The following is a 13,397-nucleotide window of genomic DNA, read 5'->3' as shown; positions in this document are numbered from 1 at the left end:
TTCGCCGTGCCACTCCGCAACAATCCTTCCTCCTGAAGGCTCTCCGAACACGTCTAGCGTTCGGGGTCATAAATATACCGCAAATGGGTTTAACCTTCCGCATGATATTTGTGCAAACAGCTAATACGGGTGGCCACCGTGGGTCGGAAATTATTGCCACTAAGATCGACACTATATTTCATCGCATCGTTCGACATGGCGATATAATATGAAGCTCTCGTGCACAGTGTGTGGTAGAAATAAATGTTCCTCTTTTTTGCCTAGTTTCACTAGCTGCAGCTCCAAGCTTTTTTCAATATACACATATCCGTAGCATATGCTAGATACAAACATATCATATCACCACCATCACCACCGATCGGTCCGATGGAAAGATTCAATACTACGCGTGTTTGTAAATCATGTCACGTACCGGAAGCTTATTCAGCTGCACCACCAATGTGTGTTGTTTCACACACAGACACATATTCCGACTGTTTTAAAACACCTCGGTGAGTGTTAAAACGGAAATAAAACTCACACACTCACACCGGCGCATGGGAAAACCTCATAACATATTTAAGCACTCCGAGCACTTCCGGATCGATCGTGTCCTGGAGGTTTGGGTTTTGGGGTCTAAATTTCACGTACGAGCGTGCGAGTAATTTATATCGATTCGTAGCATTGCACTTTCACGTACCTCGCCCAAGCAAATACTTCCGCATTATGAGCACACAAGTGCAATATATATGTACTGCGAGCGGGCGATTTATTATTCGCCTAGCTTTCCGGGGACGTAGCAGTTTGCCCTCGATGATCACGCTTACGGAATAAATTTCCTGGAACTGTCTAGGGGTCGTTAAAATTAATAACAAAAAAATAACTCCAACTTCACTGTCGGAGGTATTTATTTTGCAAAAGCTGCTCTCCCGTGCTTTACTTTCCCTGGTTATGTAAAGACAACAAAAACTGCTCCACTTCTAGACCATTAAAAGAATCAACCCAAACTCCATTACTTCGCTCAGCCAGGTGAAAAAACTCCCATTTTATTCCCTCCCCGCTTCCGCTGCTCTCTACAGACGTTTCCGAATACGTTTACGAACTTTATCGAATCTCTCCCTTCCTACCCAAACCCCCTCCCAACCCATCACCTCTTATCTACAACCGTCCAAACCGTGAGCAAAGTCATAATCCTTTGCCGAACCGAATGTCTAGCCGAAAAACTTTTAACTCGCCTAATTGAGCACCCAAGTACCCTTTTCGCAGTACTTACGCAGAAGTTATTTGTGATGCGACAATCGGATCGTTAAATTGAGACCCGTCGCTCTGGAAGCGACGGGCACTCAACCGCTTCTCCTCTCTCTCGCTCTCCCTCTCTGCATCAACCTAATGGATCGTAAAATTTTCGGGCTGAAAAATTGAAAAATCAAATATAATTGTGCTAACCCGGGGCACGTGGCTGTGAAGTTCAACATGCTGCGTAAACGAACGAACGTCTTTAAGCTTCTCTTGCCCATTCACGACGATATTATTCACCTCAGCACAGCACGGGCTTCGGCGATTTAAATCGATGATGGTTTTCGTCCTAATCCGTTTTCATCCATCCATCCATTCACGAGGCTTACCGGACGGTTCATGCCGCCGATTTGTTGTGTGGGAGTTTTGATGACTTTCCTTAATCCCCTTCCTTTCCATCGCATAAACGCTTCCACCTGAGCAGCGTTTAGCTTCCGCAGGCCCGCAAATGCTGCTGCCGCTTTAAAACTAAGCCCACCGGAAAGCGATTCCACCCTCGGCACAAATTTATGATCATTATTTATGATGTTTGCCTAGTTTTGCCCAAACGGCAGCACACCGATCAACACCACGCGTCGCTCGATCCATCAACGGCAGCAGCACGCGCCCCCTATAAATCATTAGCAATTTGTCAACCTTCTCAACCGGCGCTCCGTTTTTAATGTGACCCACGGTGCGTCAACACGGCTCGGCTCGGCCAGCAAATAAATTATCTTTCGATTCATTCTAAATTCAAATTAAAACGCATCCCGGAGAGACCGGTAGCGACGGGGAGGTCCTGCTGCTTTTAATTTCGGGATGTTTGGCGCGTGCAACATTCGTGGTGCGTGGTGTTTGGGGAAAAGGGTTCGTGTTTCGTGAGGAAAGCTATAAATAATCAACTAATTTTGAAACATTTTTGTCAACTCTGTATAAACATGAGGCGAGCGTTGGGGAAACGATTGGTGAGATGAATTTTGATGTTTTTCCCATGCTGATAGCAGTTGATAGAAGCTAATCAAACATCGAGCGCTTGCGTATGATTTATTTGACCGAATCACGTATAGATCTATGTTTGGGAAGATTAATACTGAAGTATTAAACTACAGTGAAACGAATGTTACGTGCTTTTAAAGATAGAATGGTACCTGGCACTGAGGATTAAGTCTTAAATCAAGGACACAGCAAACAGATGAGTCAATTTATCAAGAACCTGTCTAAGGAGCTCCGATGCTCAACTGTGGACTTCAGCAAGAAACCAGATGACTTCCTTTCAATAGCCTTGTACCATTCTTAAAGCATCAGTACATAACTTTGATTACACACTTCCTTACTTTATCACCCGTCCCAAGCCAATCCAATAAATCCACCTTAACCGCTTATGATTCTTATCCCCAAAATAGCATACTGTGCTTGTATTATTGTCCCCCTGGGATGCCATCCAAAAACCTAATATGTACCAGCCACTACAGCTTCCATTGCACTTTATGATAAGAAAACCTTCCTTTGCTGCATCGGTGCACCACCCAGAAGCGAACCGCTGCACCCCATCCCAAGCAAGGCTACGATTATTTATTATCTTACATCGGGGAGGTGCCGAAACACACGAAACACGACGCAAAAGCAAGCCAACTGGAGCAACCCTTGGGTTGTCCTAGTTCCAGTTATTTCCCTTGAGCGCACGGTGTCTTCTCCCGTTCCCACCAGGGGGAGAAAGTTATAAGTGTCTTTTTCGCTGCCCACTGATGGACATACACACATAAGACACCAAAAATTCACCCGAGAGTTCCGGTACCGCTGCCAATAAAGTTCAATCCCCCCCCAGGCCGCTAGATACGACCGTGCCAACCGTGCTTGCTCCTGTGTCTGTGTCTGAGAAAACATCGCCGTACATCTTTAGTGCTTCCCAGCTCCCCTGGCGGGAATTGGCACAAGACACACTGACTTTTCAACGGTCCGTGGTCGTCTTTTCGCTGCTGGGATATTGGGGATATACTATTCCGGCCCTCTGTGGTGACCGAAATTCGTCTCCGCTATCCCCATTCTCGCTCCTAAACGTTCTGTGCTGTGGTTCTGATGAAAGAATAAATTCATATCAAATCAGATACCCATGCCAACTGCAGACCCAGACAGCAGGGTTGCGGGAGCGCAAGAAAGCATAGTTGATTCAGGAGCTTCTGACATCTTCGAGCCAAAAGTGAACAGCACACACACACACACCGCCCGAGCTGCTCGTATCCTAATCCCGAGCCCGGGTTCGGGTTTAGAGCGGGATGAACGGGAATGAAAATTTATACCACAAACTACCTTCCTCAAAAACGTTCCCCTCCGTGATGTCTTTCAAATCAAAACCGGCTTGCGTTACGGAAATGGTTTCTATAACGATGTTAAGCTGTGTCTTTGGAGATACGCTCCCTTCCACTCGCATTCTGCTACCCCCAAAACCCTAACGATCAGTTTTATCTGTTTGATTTTCTCGTCTCTTCGTTCCATTCTGCTACGCCTGCCTCCATCATCATCCTCATCCTCCTGTCAGCCATCACCGAAAGGACCTTTGTGTCGTTCTACGAGTGTACGTACGAGTCTTAACAACATGTGTGTGTATAATTTTCCACTCCTTTTTCCTATCTCACCGCACCATTGATGCGTTCGTTAATGCAATACAACCAATTTTCCGCTTCCTCTTTCGAGCACACCAAAACGAGCCGAAAAATCCATCAAAACGTTGGACAGCCGTTTGCCACCACTGCACACTACATTAACGCATTTGTGCGCTCTTCGTTCACCTACTTTTATTTAACGAATGGTTTTATTGTTTCAACCTTTTCTTCCGTCATCATCATGGCTGCTTCTAGGACGGGGCAATCGAGTTCGCAAAGCACGTCGATCGATGTCAACTTTTGTGTTGTGTCTGTGTCTGCTTTCTCCGTCTACCCTTTTTATCATCCCTTTTCCATCAATCTTCACAGTCGACACCATTCCCGGGCGTATGCTGTTCATAGTCCTCATCTGACGTCATACTGGTGTCTCGTGATTCCCTCCTGCAATCCAATATAAAACATTAAAAAGTATAAAACCAAGCACTAAAAACCAAACCAGCGGATCGCGTTGGTGGGGGGATCCCCTGTAGGGATTTCTCATAAAAGTGTTTCATATCCTGTTCGTTTCCCCCGCTCCGTCGTCCTCCCAGTCGCAGTCGCCACGGTCCAATCAAGCGGGAAAACGCTTCCATTCCCATTGCCAGATCACCATCACCACCACCACCGGCTTCCCGGGAGAAGTGGATCGCCTGATCATCTGATAGTTGCTGTGCCTTCTCGCTTTCTTTCTCACTCTCCCTCTCTGTCTATCTATCTCTCTCTCTCTCTTCACAGAGCAAACGAAACGGCGCATCTCGAACGCCATGAATCTGGTCAAAGTCAACACGAAGCTCTCGAGAGACTAGAAGCAAACCAAGAGTAAGCCAGTAGAGAAGCGAAAACCGTGAATCAAATCCAAACAAACAAAAAGAAAAGAAAAGAAAAGAAGCGCTTCCCCCTCATCTCAGGAGAGTAGCGTAATAAAAACCGGGAAATGCAAACGTAAATTTCGCCCACCGGGTATTTTGGTAAAAAACCTCCCCCAAAGATGTAACATACAAATTAGCTAAAATTGATTAACTGCAACTTTGTTTGGCGTTGGTTGGAGCTCGAACGGGGACACATTTTCCCATTGCGCAAAGCGGTGCGTGTCTATTTGTACACAAGTGTTAAAATGTCATCCACACCGAGGTCCTTGGGGGTCACAGCCAATTCATCTTCCGGGAAGGTACAGCGTGCCATTTCCGATTTCTCTAGCGTGTTTTTCTGTCCCGTGTATTTTTTCGCTATTACCCTCATTATTGATCTCGTTTCCATCTTGACGGGATATACGTTTGTTTTGATTTGTTTCCTGTTTCCCGGAATGTCCTCTATACTGAATATATTCTTTCCCATTATTGCTCCTGTTGTCCCCCCTATACGCCCCTGTGTTTGTACTGAACATCTTCAAAACCCAATCTCCGTTCCAGCAATCTCTGTAGCTGTTGTGTGTGTGCTGTGTCTGTCCGTTTGTATTGTAAGCATATTGTTCGTTCATGAAGTTTGTTCCCGCCTCAAAATTTAAACCCCCCCCCTCCCCCCACCACCACCTCCAAAGGACCTATTTTTTCGAGAATGATTCCTCTTTAGCTCTCGTTGCGTAAAGCGTTCCATACTAGTGTGTGAGTTGTTCAAGGGTATAAGACAATGCATTCGTTCGTAGAACATTATAATACCCAACTTTTACATTCCTTGTGTCCTCTCTCTCTTTCTCTCAGTAGCATATAGATAATGCCACCAGCAAGTTAACAAGCTCCTTTCTTATCTAGCAATTTATTAACCAGAACAATAGTATCATCACTTTCCAACTTTCCAGCTTTCTAACGACCAACAAAACTTTCCCTTTTCCCTCACTGCTACGTTTGCAACACTTGGCTGATTATCCGTTGATTTATTGACACCAGCAGCAGTAACGACACAACCCCGCCAAGTAGCCACGAAACGCACCGATAGCACGCTACACCATGCTACTACCATCACCAAACGAACTTTTTGACATGTGTTGTGTGATTTATTGGATTTTCGGGGGGAGGGGATAAACTTTTTTTTGTATAAAGCTCCTAAGAGACATTTAAAATAAGGCACCACTATTATTATGCAGACAAGTGAACAGCGTTCGTGCGGATAGTTGTATGGAGATGATCACTGCACGGTTGGGAAAGGAGTGGTCAAAAATACTAATAAAATCCGTATAAAAAACGCTCTTAGTAGGAATTGAAAATATGTATAAAATGTGCTGAATGTCCTTAAAGTCTTTTAAAAATAAATACAATAATAATTGCAACCAATTTTGACCATCTTCACTAGCACCATCACCCCAGTGTGGCTTGTCAGCAATGATAGCATCGTTACACGTCACTAAAAAAGAAACTATATCCTTTGTTGCACCCAGAATAGAACCTGTATCCATTTTTTTTTTGTAACATCCTGGCACTGGCTTCGTTGCTGTATTGCAACTTCCCCGATGGCCCTTGCCAGATCCTTTATCGAACCCGTGTGTGAATGTTGATTTTTGGAACATTTTTAAAAGCTGCTATCTCTCTCTCGGAACATGTTCCACGTGTTAGTTCACACGTCGTTGACCAAAAGGTACTGCTTCTTATCTGCCAGTATAAAAATGCAGGTGCAACGCTGGTCTGGAGCAAGCACAAATTTCCCAAAATAACTAACAATGATTCCAGTACATTCTTTCCCGCATGCCTCATACAGTGGACGCAAGCTAACGCTTTCCACGACCGATGCTCACCCTTTTTGGCATCGTTTATCACACCGGAGGGTGGGAAAATAAAACAAAAAGCTGGAGCAAAGGCTATTCACAACTAATTCTGCTACCCATTATGTTCCACCGGGCAGTGTGGCCATGCTGCGTGTGTATTGGCTGCCAAGGGAACAGACCGGGTCAGGTCGCTCGCCACGATACCGATCTTATGAAGCATCGTGCTGCTCTACCGTACCGTGCACGGGAGAGCGATGCTTTCCTTCGATCCTTCCAACGTTTGTGTTACATGAATGGGTTGGAATTTTTCCTTGACCTAAAGCATGAAAAACCAAACACACAAGCTATTTTTCACCAGCCAAAATCTCGTCCACAGGGTTGATAACGCAGCGGATGGAATTTTGCTCCATTGAGCCGTGATGCCGCTAAAAGCGGTGGTTTCTCTTTCACTCAATTGACCCACGTTCTGACCCTGGGCCAATCACTGCCGCTAAAGTAAAAAAAGGCTCCCCATTTCCTTCCCTTTGGGAACGTTCGCCCTATTTCGGGATATTTTTCACTTCGAGCCACAACACCACACGATGCGATCGCGATACACCGACCCGCGGTGAAAGGTACGGGCTTACAAACAAGGCAACCAAATATTGATTCTGCTGATATGTCGCGTATATTTTTTTTTTACTCTCCATCGGGAAAAACACAGCACATTCCCATTTCCAATGCTCCGTTTTGCAAGTTCCGCGTGTCAATATTGAAGCACAACAAAAACGCGTACAAATTGCCAACACGAATGAAGTGATTCCAATCAGCTGATGCTGGCTGTTTTCTTCTTCCAAAGGCATGCTTTTTTCATCACTGAGCTGCAAACTAAACTGCTCTCTTTTGCATGCTGCAGCGAACCCGCTCGGGGCGGTGCTCAAATCTTTCGTAATTAAATTCATTCACTCTAGCACACACCGGGCCGGTAATTTGCATTTCTTGCTCCCTGGGCTTCAAAGGGCAGCAACGAGTGAAGGTCGAGATTGCTTGTTGCTCGGAATTATTCGAGCAATTTTGTCGGGATTTGTGCTTCACGAAACATCACGCCAGATTTCCTGTGATTGATGTTGTAAGATGCTCCACTCTGTTTCTTAACTCGTCAGCCAACTGTCTTGCGTTACAAGAATGCCACCGAGACATTCTAGCAATAATGAAACTATATTCCTGATTTACTGCGCCTTATAAGCTACCAGCAATACGTTAAGGGATATTAAGCATCTAACAAACTGTCGCTGAGTGAGCCTTGGGACTCAGAATTGTCGTTAATTTTTAATCGTTTGCATAGATAATCTCCACCTCTAAAGTGTTATGTTCCAGTAGATTCCACCCCTATGATAGTGACATTGATATTTATGTGTGTTGGTGTGTCTGTGTGTGTGTAACTGATTTCCCTGTATGTGTTTAATGGCAATTGATAGTTTTGATGTTGTCGTCTGACTTTATATAAATATAGACATCCATCCTCCTTAGCCTGTAGCAACCTGAGTGTTTCGTCCCCACGTAGTCGTAGACGTACAATGTACAGTACACACGATGACACCTTCATTTAGAACCACACGCGTGTGTCAATGGGTTTCTCCTGTTCGTCCTGCATCATCACACCAGCTTCTCACGTTTCCCGCATTAACATTCTATTTCGCCTCACGCCAGACCTCTTAAGAAAGTCATCACCTTTAAGCACGCGAACAACAATCTCACCCCATTTCCCCCTTTCATCGCCTCCCATTTCCATCCGCTGCCACCGTTGCCGGCTGCTGAAAGATTAAAACAAATTATCTCAAATCTCCACCGCCTAAGCTTCATCATAAATTAACCACACGCACTGCCGGCGCCGGTTCGTGCCGTGCTAATCATCGTCCTAAATGACTGCTTCGAGCTGCTGAAGATGGCAGTAACGAAAGCCATTATACGGCTCCGGCTAGGTCATTCGAATGCGAGTTACGGTAGACAACACATTAACGCATCATTTTGCTGTAACGATCTTTCAATTTCGTGGTGTTTCTTACGCTCCCAAGCCATGCTCGGTGTTTGTGTAGCTATTGTTAGGCAAATTGCATAACTTTGGGCGTTTTGGTGTAGTGTAAACGCCTACAGCTATGCTATTCTCATATCATATCATTTCTTTCTTCATTCAATAGTGGTTACAACTCATCTGTTTTCTTTCACTCATATTCATTCGTCTTTAAAATACACTTACTTCTTCATTCAATATGTCAAATCATATAACAAATCACATGGATTTTTATTCACCCTGTTTGTGACCTAAACTTTATTGACGTTTGTGTAGCAACAGTGTTTGATTGCTCCCTTCTCAAGTAGATCCTTATGGTATGGTTGTTCTGAAAAACCGAAAGATCCACAGTTGTATCACACTCCTTTCTTAGAGATTCGTTTGATGTTCCGTGTTGGCATCCGACTGTCGGATCGTGTAACTTCTCTATCTCTTCAACCTCACTATCACTCTTACGTGTGTATCTCTCTCTCTCTCTCTCTCTCTCTCTCTCTCTCTCTCTCTCTCTCTCTCTCTCTCTCTCTCTCTCTCTCTCTATCTCTCTTCAATCTCTTTCGATGGTTTATGATTGTTTGTAGACATTTCAGGCATGTCGTTAACCTGTCGTTCCTTTCCATATCTTGCCCGTCGCCTCAATTTGAAGCTTCATTTTGCACTAATTTCTCTCTTTGCCACTATCAAACCCCTGCCCGCAGGTCCGATCGGGGCGAGCATCGTTGCGATGTGCCCGAAAAACGTGGGCCTGCACACCAATCCAGCCCTCGCGATGTGCAAGCCAACGTTCGAGGTTCGGCCGCCGAGCATCGTACCGACGCCGATGATGCTGGTGCCGCGCGACTCCACCTACAAGCCGACCGTTACCACTCCGACCGCAAACAGTGGCACAGGTGGGTTGACCATTACAGCGCTCGCCAATGCGACCAGCACCAACAACAACAGCACAACGACCGTCAACAACAACAGTAAGAACAGCGCCAACAGCAATAACGGCACCGGCGGAAAGACGATCGCCAACAGTAATAGCCAGAGCAGCATCGTTAAAAGCGCCAGCGGACAGCTGGCCAACTCGGTGCTTAAGAGCAATGGCACCACCGCGAAGGAGGCGAACGGCGAGGAGAAAAGTTTTCTCTGAGCGTTCGCGTGCACCGCCCTGCCGCGCCCGAATGTAGGCAACCGCCCAGCACCGCCAACCGAATGCCAAACACTTTGCAGACGCACCCACTCCTTACTAGCTGTAAGCGTTGTAAATATGAATTGTAAACCCCGTTGTATATGATGATACCGTGTCGCCGCCGCCAGATGGATGAGAACCGGCTCTCTAGTTCCCCGTACCGTTTCGTACAGTTCGTTCGATAGTGTGTGTGTGTTCTTTTTTGTACGTGTGTGTAACATAATTGTCACTTATTCAGCCAACCGTTTCAATCTGAGCGCAGTTGGGTGCGATAGCTACACTATCTGTTCGGTGACCTGCGAAGGAGAAAGGTGGCTCAATTTTCAATTATGCCTAAGAGCGCTTGAACCAGGCAATAAACGGCAGCACATACACCTTGCAATGATTGCGCATAGTTTTAATCGGATATTTGTAAGACAGCTGTTTGCCTGGAGAATGTATTTAAATAAACGTGAATATTTTATACTTCATGCTCTCAGCTCGAAAACACGCTAAAGTAAGCTTTGTCATGGTGCTTTTTCTACCATCCACCTGAGAGTTCTTGTAAAAAAAAAACCAACCAATACACCAATCGTTCGCATCTCTGTGAAGGTTTCTATTAAATGAATGACATGTTTGCACATTTTCATGTTAATTTTTAATCTTGTTTTTTTCATGCCCCACAAGCACTCCAATTCATTACAAAATCAATTATGTTTGAACTCTATTTACAATTCTGTATATGTTTTAAACGCTTTGCCTCCAAACTGTATTGTTTGTAAAAGAAACTCTAAAACAAAAAAACAATGAATAAAAGAAAGCAAAACACAGAATCATAAGCATTGAATGTGATAAAAGTAGATATAAAAGCATAAAAAAGGAAAGGCAAATCCTGCGGGTGTGTCGTGTGTGCATGAGTGTGAAGGCAAATGTGTGCGACCGTTCGAAATGTAATTTACAACTTTTTGCTAGAACACTATGGGAAATAAATAAACTCATTCACACAAAACTTGATCGTCTCTCCCTGCAGCAGAAGCTCAAGTGCGGTGTACTTCAATGCAAATGCATTCAATTAATGTAAATCAAAACAAAGAAGGACAGAGCCGAAAAGGAGAAAGTAAAGAGAAAAGTAAAACAAATCACAAAACTATCGTTTGCAGATGACAGGAGGAGAAATTATGGAAAGCAAAAGCTGAAACACACAAAAAGAACTATTCACACTTACCGATACACTGGTTGAGAAAATCTATCAAGCTTAACGTGTAAAAGTGAATATTAACAATATGCGCAAAACAAAACCAACCCTAGCTACTTGCCGCACTACTTCAAGTAAGCGATAAACGAAAGCAAATAAATATATTCAGAAAATAAAGAAATGAAACACACAAATCTCCCCCAAAGCTCATAAGATAACACTTTACGAGTCGAGAGTGAACAAACGGGTGCTGCAGCAAATCAGTGTCATTTATTGTTTTTTGTTTTATCCTTTATTTTCCCTACTTTTCCCCCAAGGTGATGTCTGACAGGAGTCAGGAGCACAACAACAAAAAAACACGGAAAATGAATGAAAAATATTATCCCAGCACAAACAAATACTAGGAAAATGCAATTTTTATTTGATTTTTTGCCTTTTAATCTTTTACTTACTGAGGGAGGGAGCGTAAGCGTTTATACCCACTGGAGACAATTGTATAATCCGATTTGTACGTTTTCATCCTTGCAGAAAGGGACGGACGCGAGCAAAAATAAAGCTCCATGACTTTTGGGGGTTTGAAAAAGTTGGAAAGAAATCGTGTCTAACTTAACGTGTGCAATAAGTTTATGGCAACCCGATACCCGCTCCTTTCCACTCTGCTCATGCTGATAATCACAGGACATAGGAAATACAAAGGAATGACACTTATCGAGCAGTGGATGGGGACGAATCTATTCACATAAAAACAAAAGCCCACTGGCAAAGCAAATTTCCAAACGAGGGTCTCAATAAAAATAATTACCGCAAAAATCTACGTGACAAAGTGTTTCTGTGTTTCATTTGGCATTGCGCCTTTTTGTTTTGTTTTCCCCGACTGCTGAAAAGCTCATCTCTTTATCGTGTTTGCTTCTCGCGAAGCACGATAACGCTTCGCACCCTTCCGAAAGGATCACACTTTTCTCATTTTTCGGCCTTTTCTCGTTTTCGTCACTGAACAAAGCAAAAAAAACAGTCCTTCCAATTTGTGTTGATAAAACCAACCAGTTCGCAACAACAACACCTGACCTGGTCACCTGGCTCACCACCGTTCGCCGGGGCCTTTGTTTTGGCCAAAGATTTATGCTCGCTTTCCCCCTCGGATGCTTCAATCTGTGCTGTGGCACATTAAAATCGTACTGCAATGAATTGTGCACTCCCTCGCGGACCCCTGACAAACCTGCTCTGTTCCAATCAGCTGAGCAGAAGCACGTTTTGCTGCCACGAAAGAACCGTTGCAATCTTTTCACGGTCGAGGTCGAAGAAGTTTTTTTTTTTAATTCGCAATCCCTCTCCCTCTCTTTTTCTCGTTCCTTGAAAAGCGCAAATCGTACAAGCAGCAGCAGCAGCAGCACCATCTACTCTTGGAGGTAATAAAGTACGAGATTAAAATTTCATTCCGAAACAAGAACACTGTGCGCCACCGCCGTGTGCCGTGTTCGTAATTCTGAATTCCATTCCGAAGCGCGGTCGGCGCGACGAGCGGCAGCAGTCGAACAACTAAAGCCCTTGAAAGTGAACCTTCCTATCTGAGGGGGCAGCAGCCGGAAAGTTCGTGGAAACTACATGGCACAAATTGCAGTCTGCCGTTTGGCTCTCTTTTTTTCTTTGCCCACGAAACGAGGAAGGCTATTTTTGCACTCGTCCCACTGCCAGGAAGGCTTGTGCGCCGCATTCAGCTGACCGACTCGGTGCCCGTTTTAGTTCACCCAGGCTTTTGCAAAAGTACAAAAGTTCATAAAGAAACCATTAAACTCAAGTCAATTGGAGAAAGTTAGTCTCATTTGCTATCCCCGTGTGCCGGGCCGTTCCCGAGCTGGACGCATTCCCGCAAACCATCCCATCCAGCTCCGGAGGGAATTAAATCAGAACGAACGATACAACCTACGACTACCTTTGGGGCTGGCCCGGAGTTTCGGGACCGATGAAGCTTTGCACAGCCGAATTTGGGGAACACATTTCAATTTTATTCCCACTGTGATTATGTTTTCGGATGACGAAACGAACAATGGGCACGGAGCTGGCCATCTAGCAAAAGCAATTGAGCAATAACGTCAACGACACGATTGTACGATTAGTTGTGGGGGGAAATGCAATCAACCAATGTTGGACCGTTTGAGCTTTATGCTTGCCGACAACCAAGCAAAGGTTAATTAAAACATTTCCCATTGATATTGCCGTGTTCCGTGATGATGGTTTCATTTGTTGCAAGTAAATGTTTTCTATGATCTTTGAACTTTTCATTAAACAACTTCCATTGAAGATTCAACGTAATGCTAATATGTTATTCTTTAATTAAAATGTTAAAGTGCAACTCCTACAAACTCAACTCAAGTCCAACATAGAGACTTGCTTATCTGTCCCCTCTTTTTTGCTAA

At 44.5% G+C, this 13,397-nt stretch overlaps 1 protein-coding gene across 5 annotated transcripts in view; it reads left to right on the top strand.

Annotated features, from left to right (window-relative positions):
• Positions 1 to 11,781, top strand: part of LOC121595873 (potassium voltage-gated channel protein Shaw-like) — a 57,044-nt gene extending 45,263 nt beyond the window's left edge. For 3 of the 5 annotated variants that reach the window (XM_041920205.1, XM_041920206.1, XM_041920203.1), the window contains one exon: positions 9,334 to 11,781. In XM_041920205.1, coding sequence (XP_041776139.1) covers positions 9,334 to 9,770 — 437 coding nt within the window. In that variant the 3' untranslated portion in view covers positions 9,771 to 11,781. Of the gene's footprint in view, positions 1 to 4,628; positions 5,062 to 9,333 lie in introns of all 5 variants that reach the window. The other 2 variants (XR_006005209.1, XR_006005210.1) reach the window with 2 other exon arrangements.
• Positions 11,782 to 13,397: the final 1,616 nt, after the last annotated feature.

The sequence above is a fragment of the Anopheles merus genome, chromosome 3R (assembly GCF_017562075.2).
Source record: "Anopheles merus strain MAF chromosome 3R, AmerM5.1, whole genome shotgun sequence".
NCBI lineage: Eukaryota > Metazoa > Arthropoda > Insecta > Diptera > Culicidae > Anopheles > Anopheles merus.
This window is presented reverse-complemented; position numbering and strand designations above follow the sequence as displayed.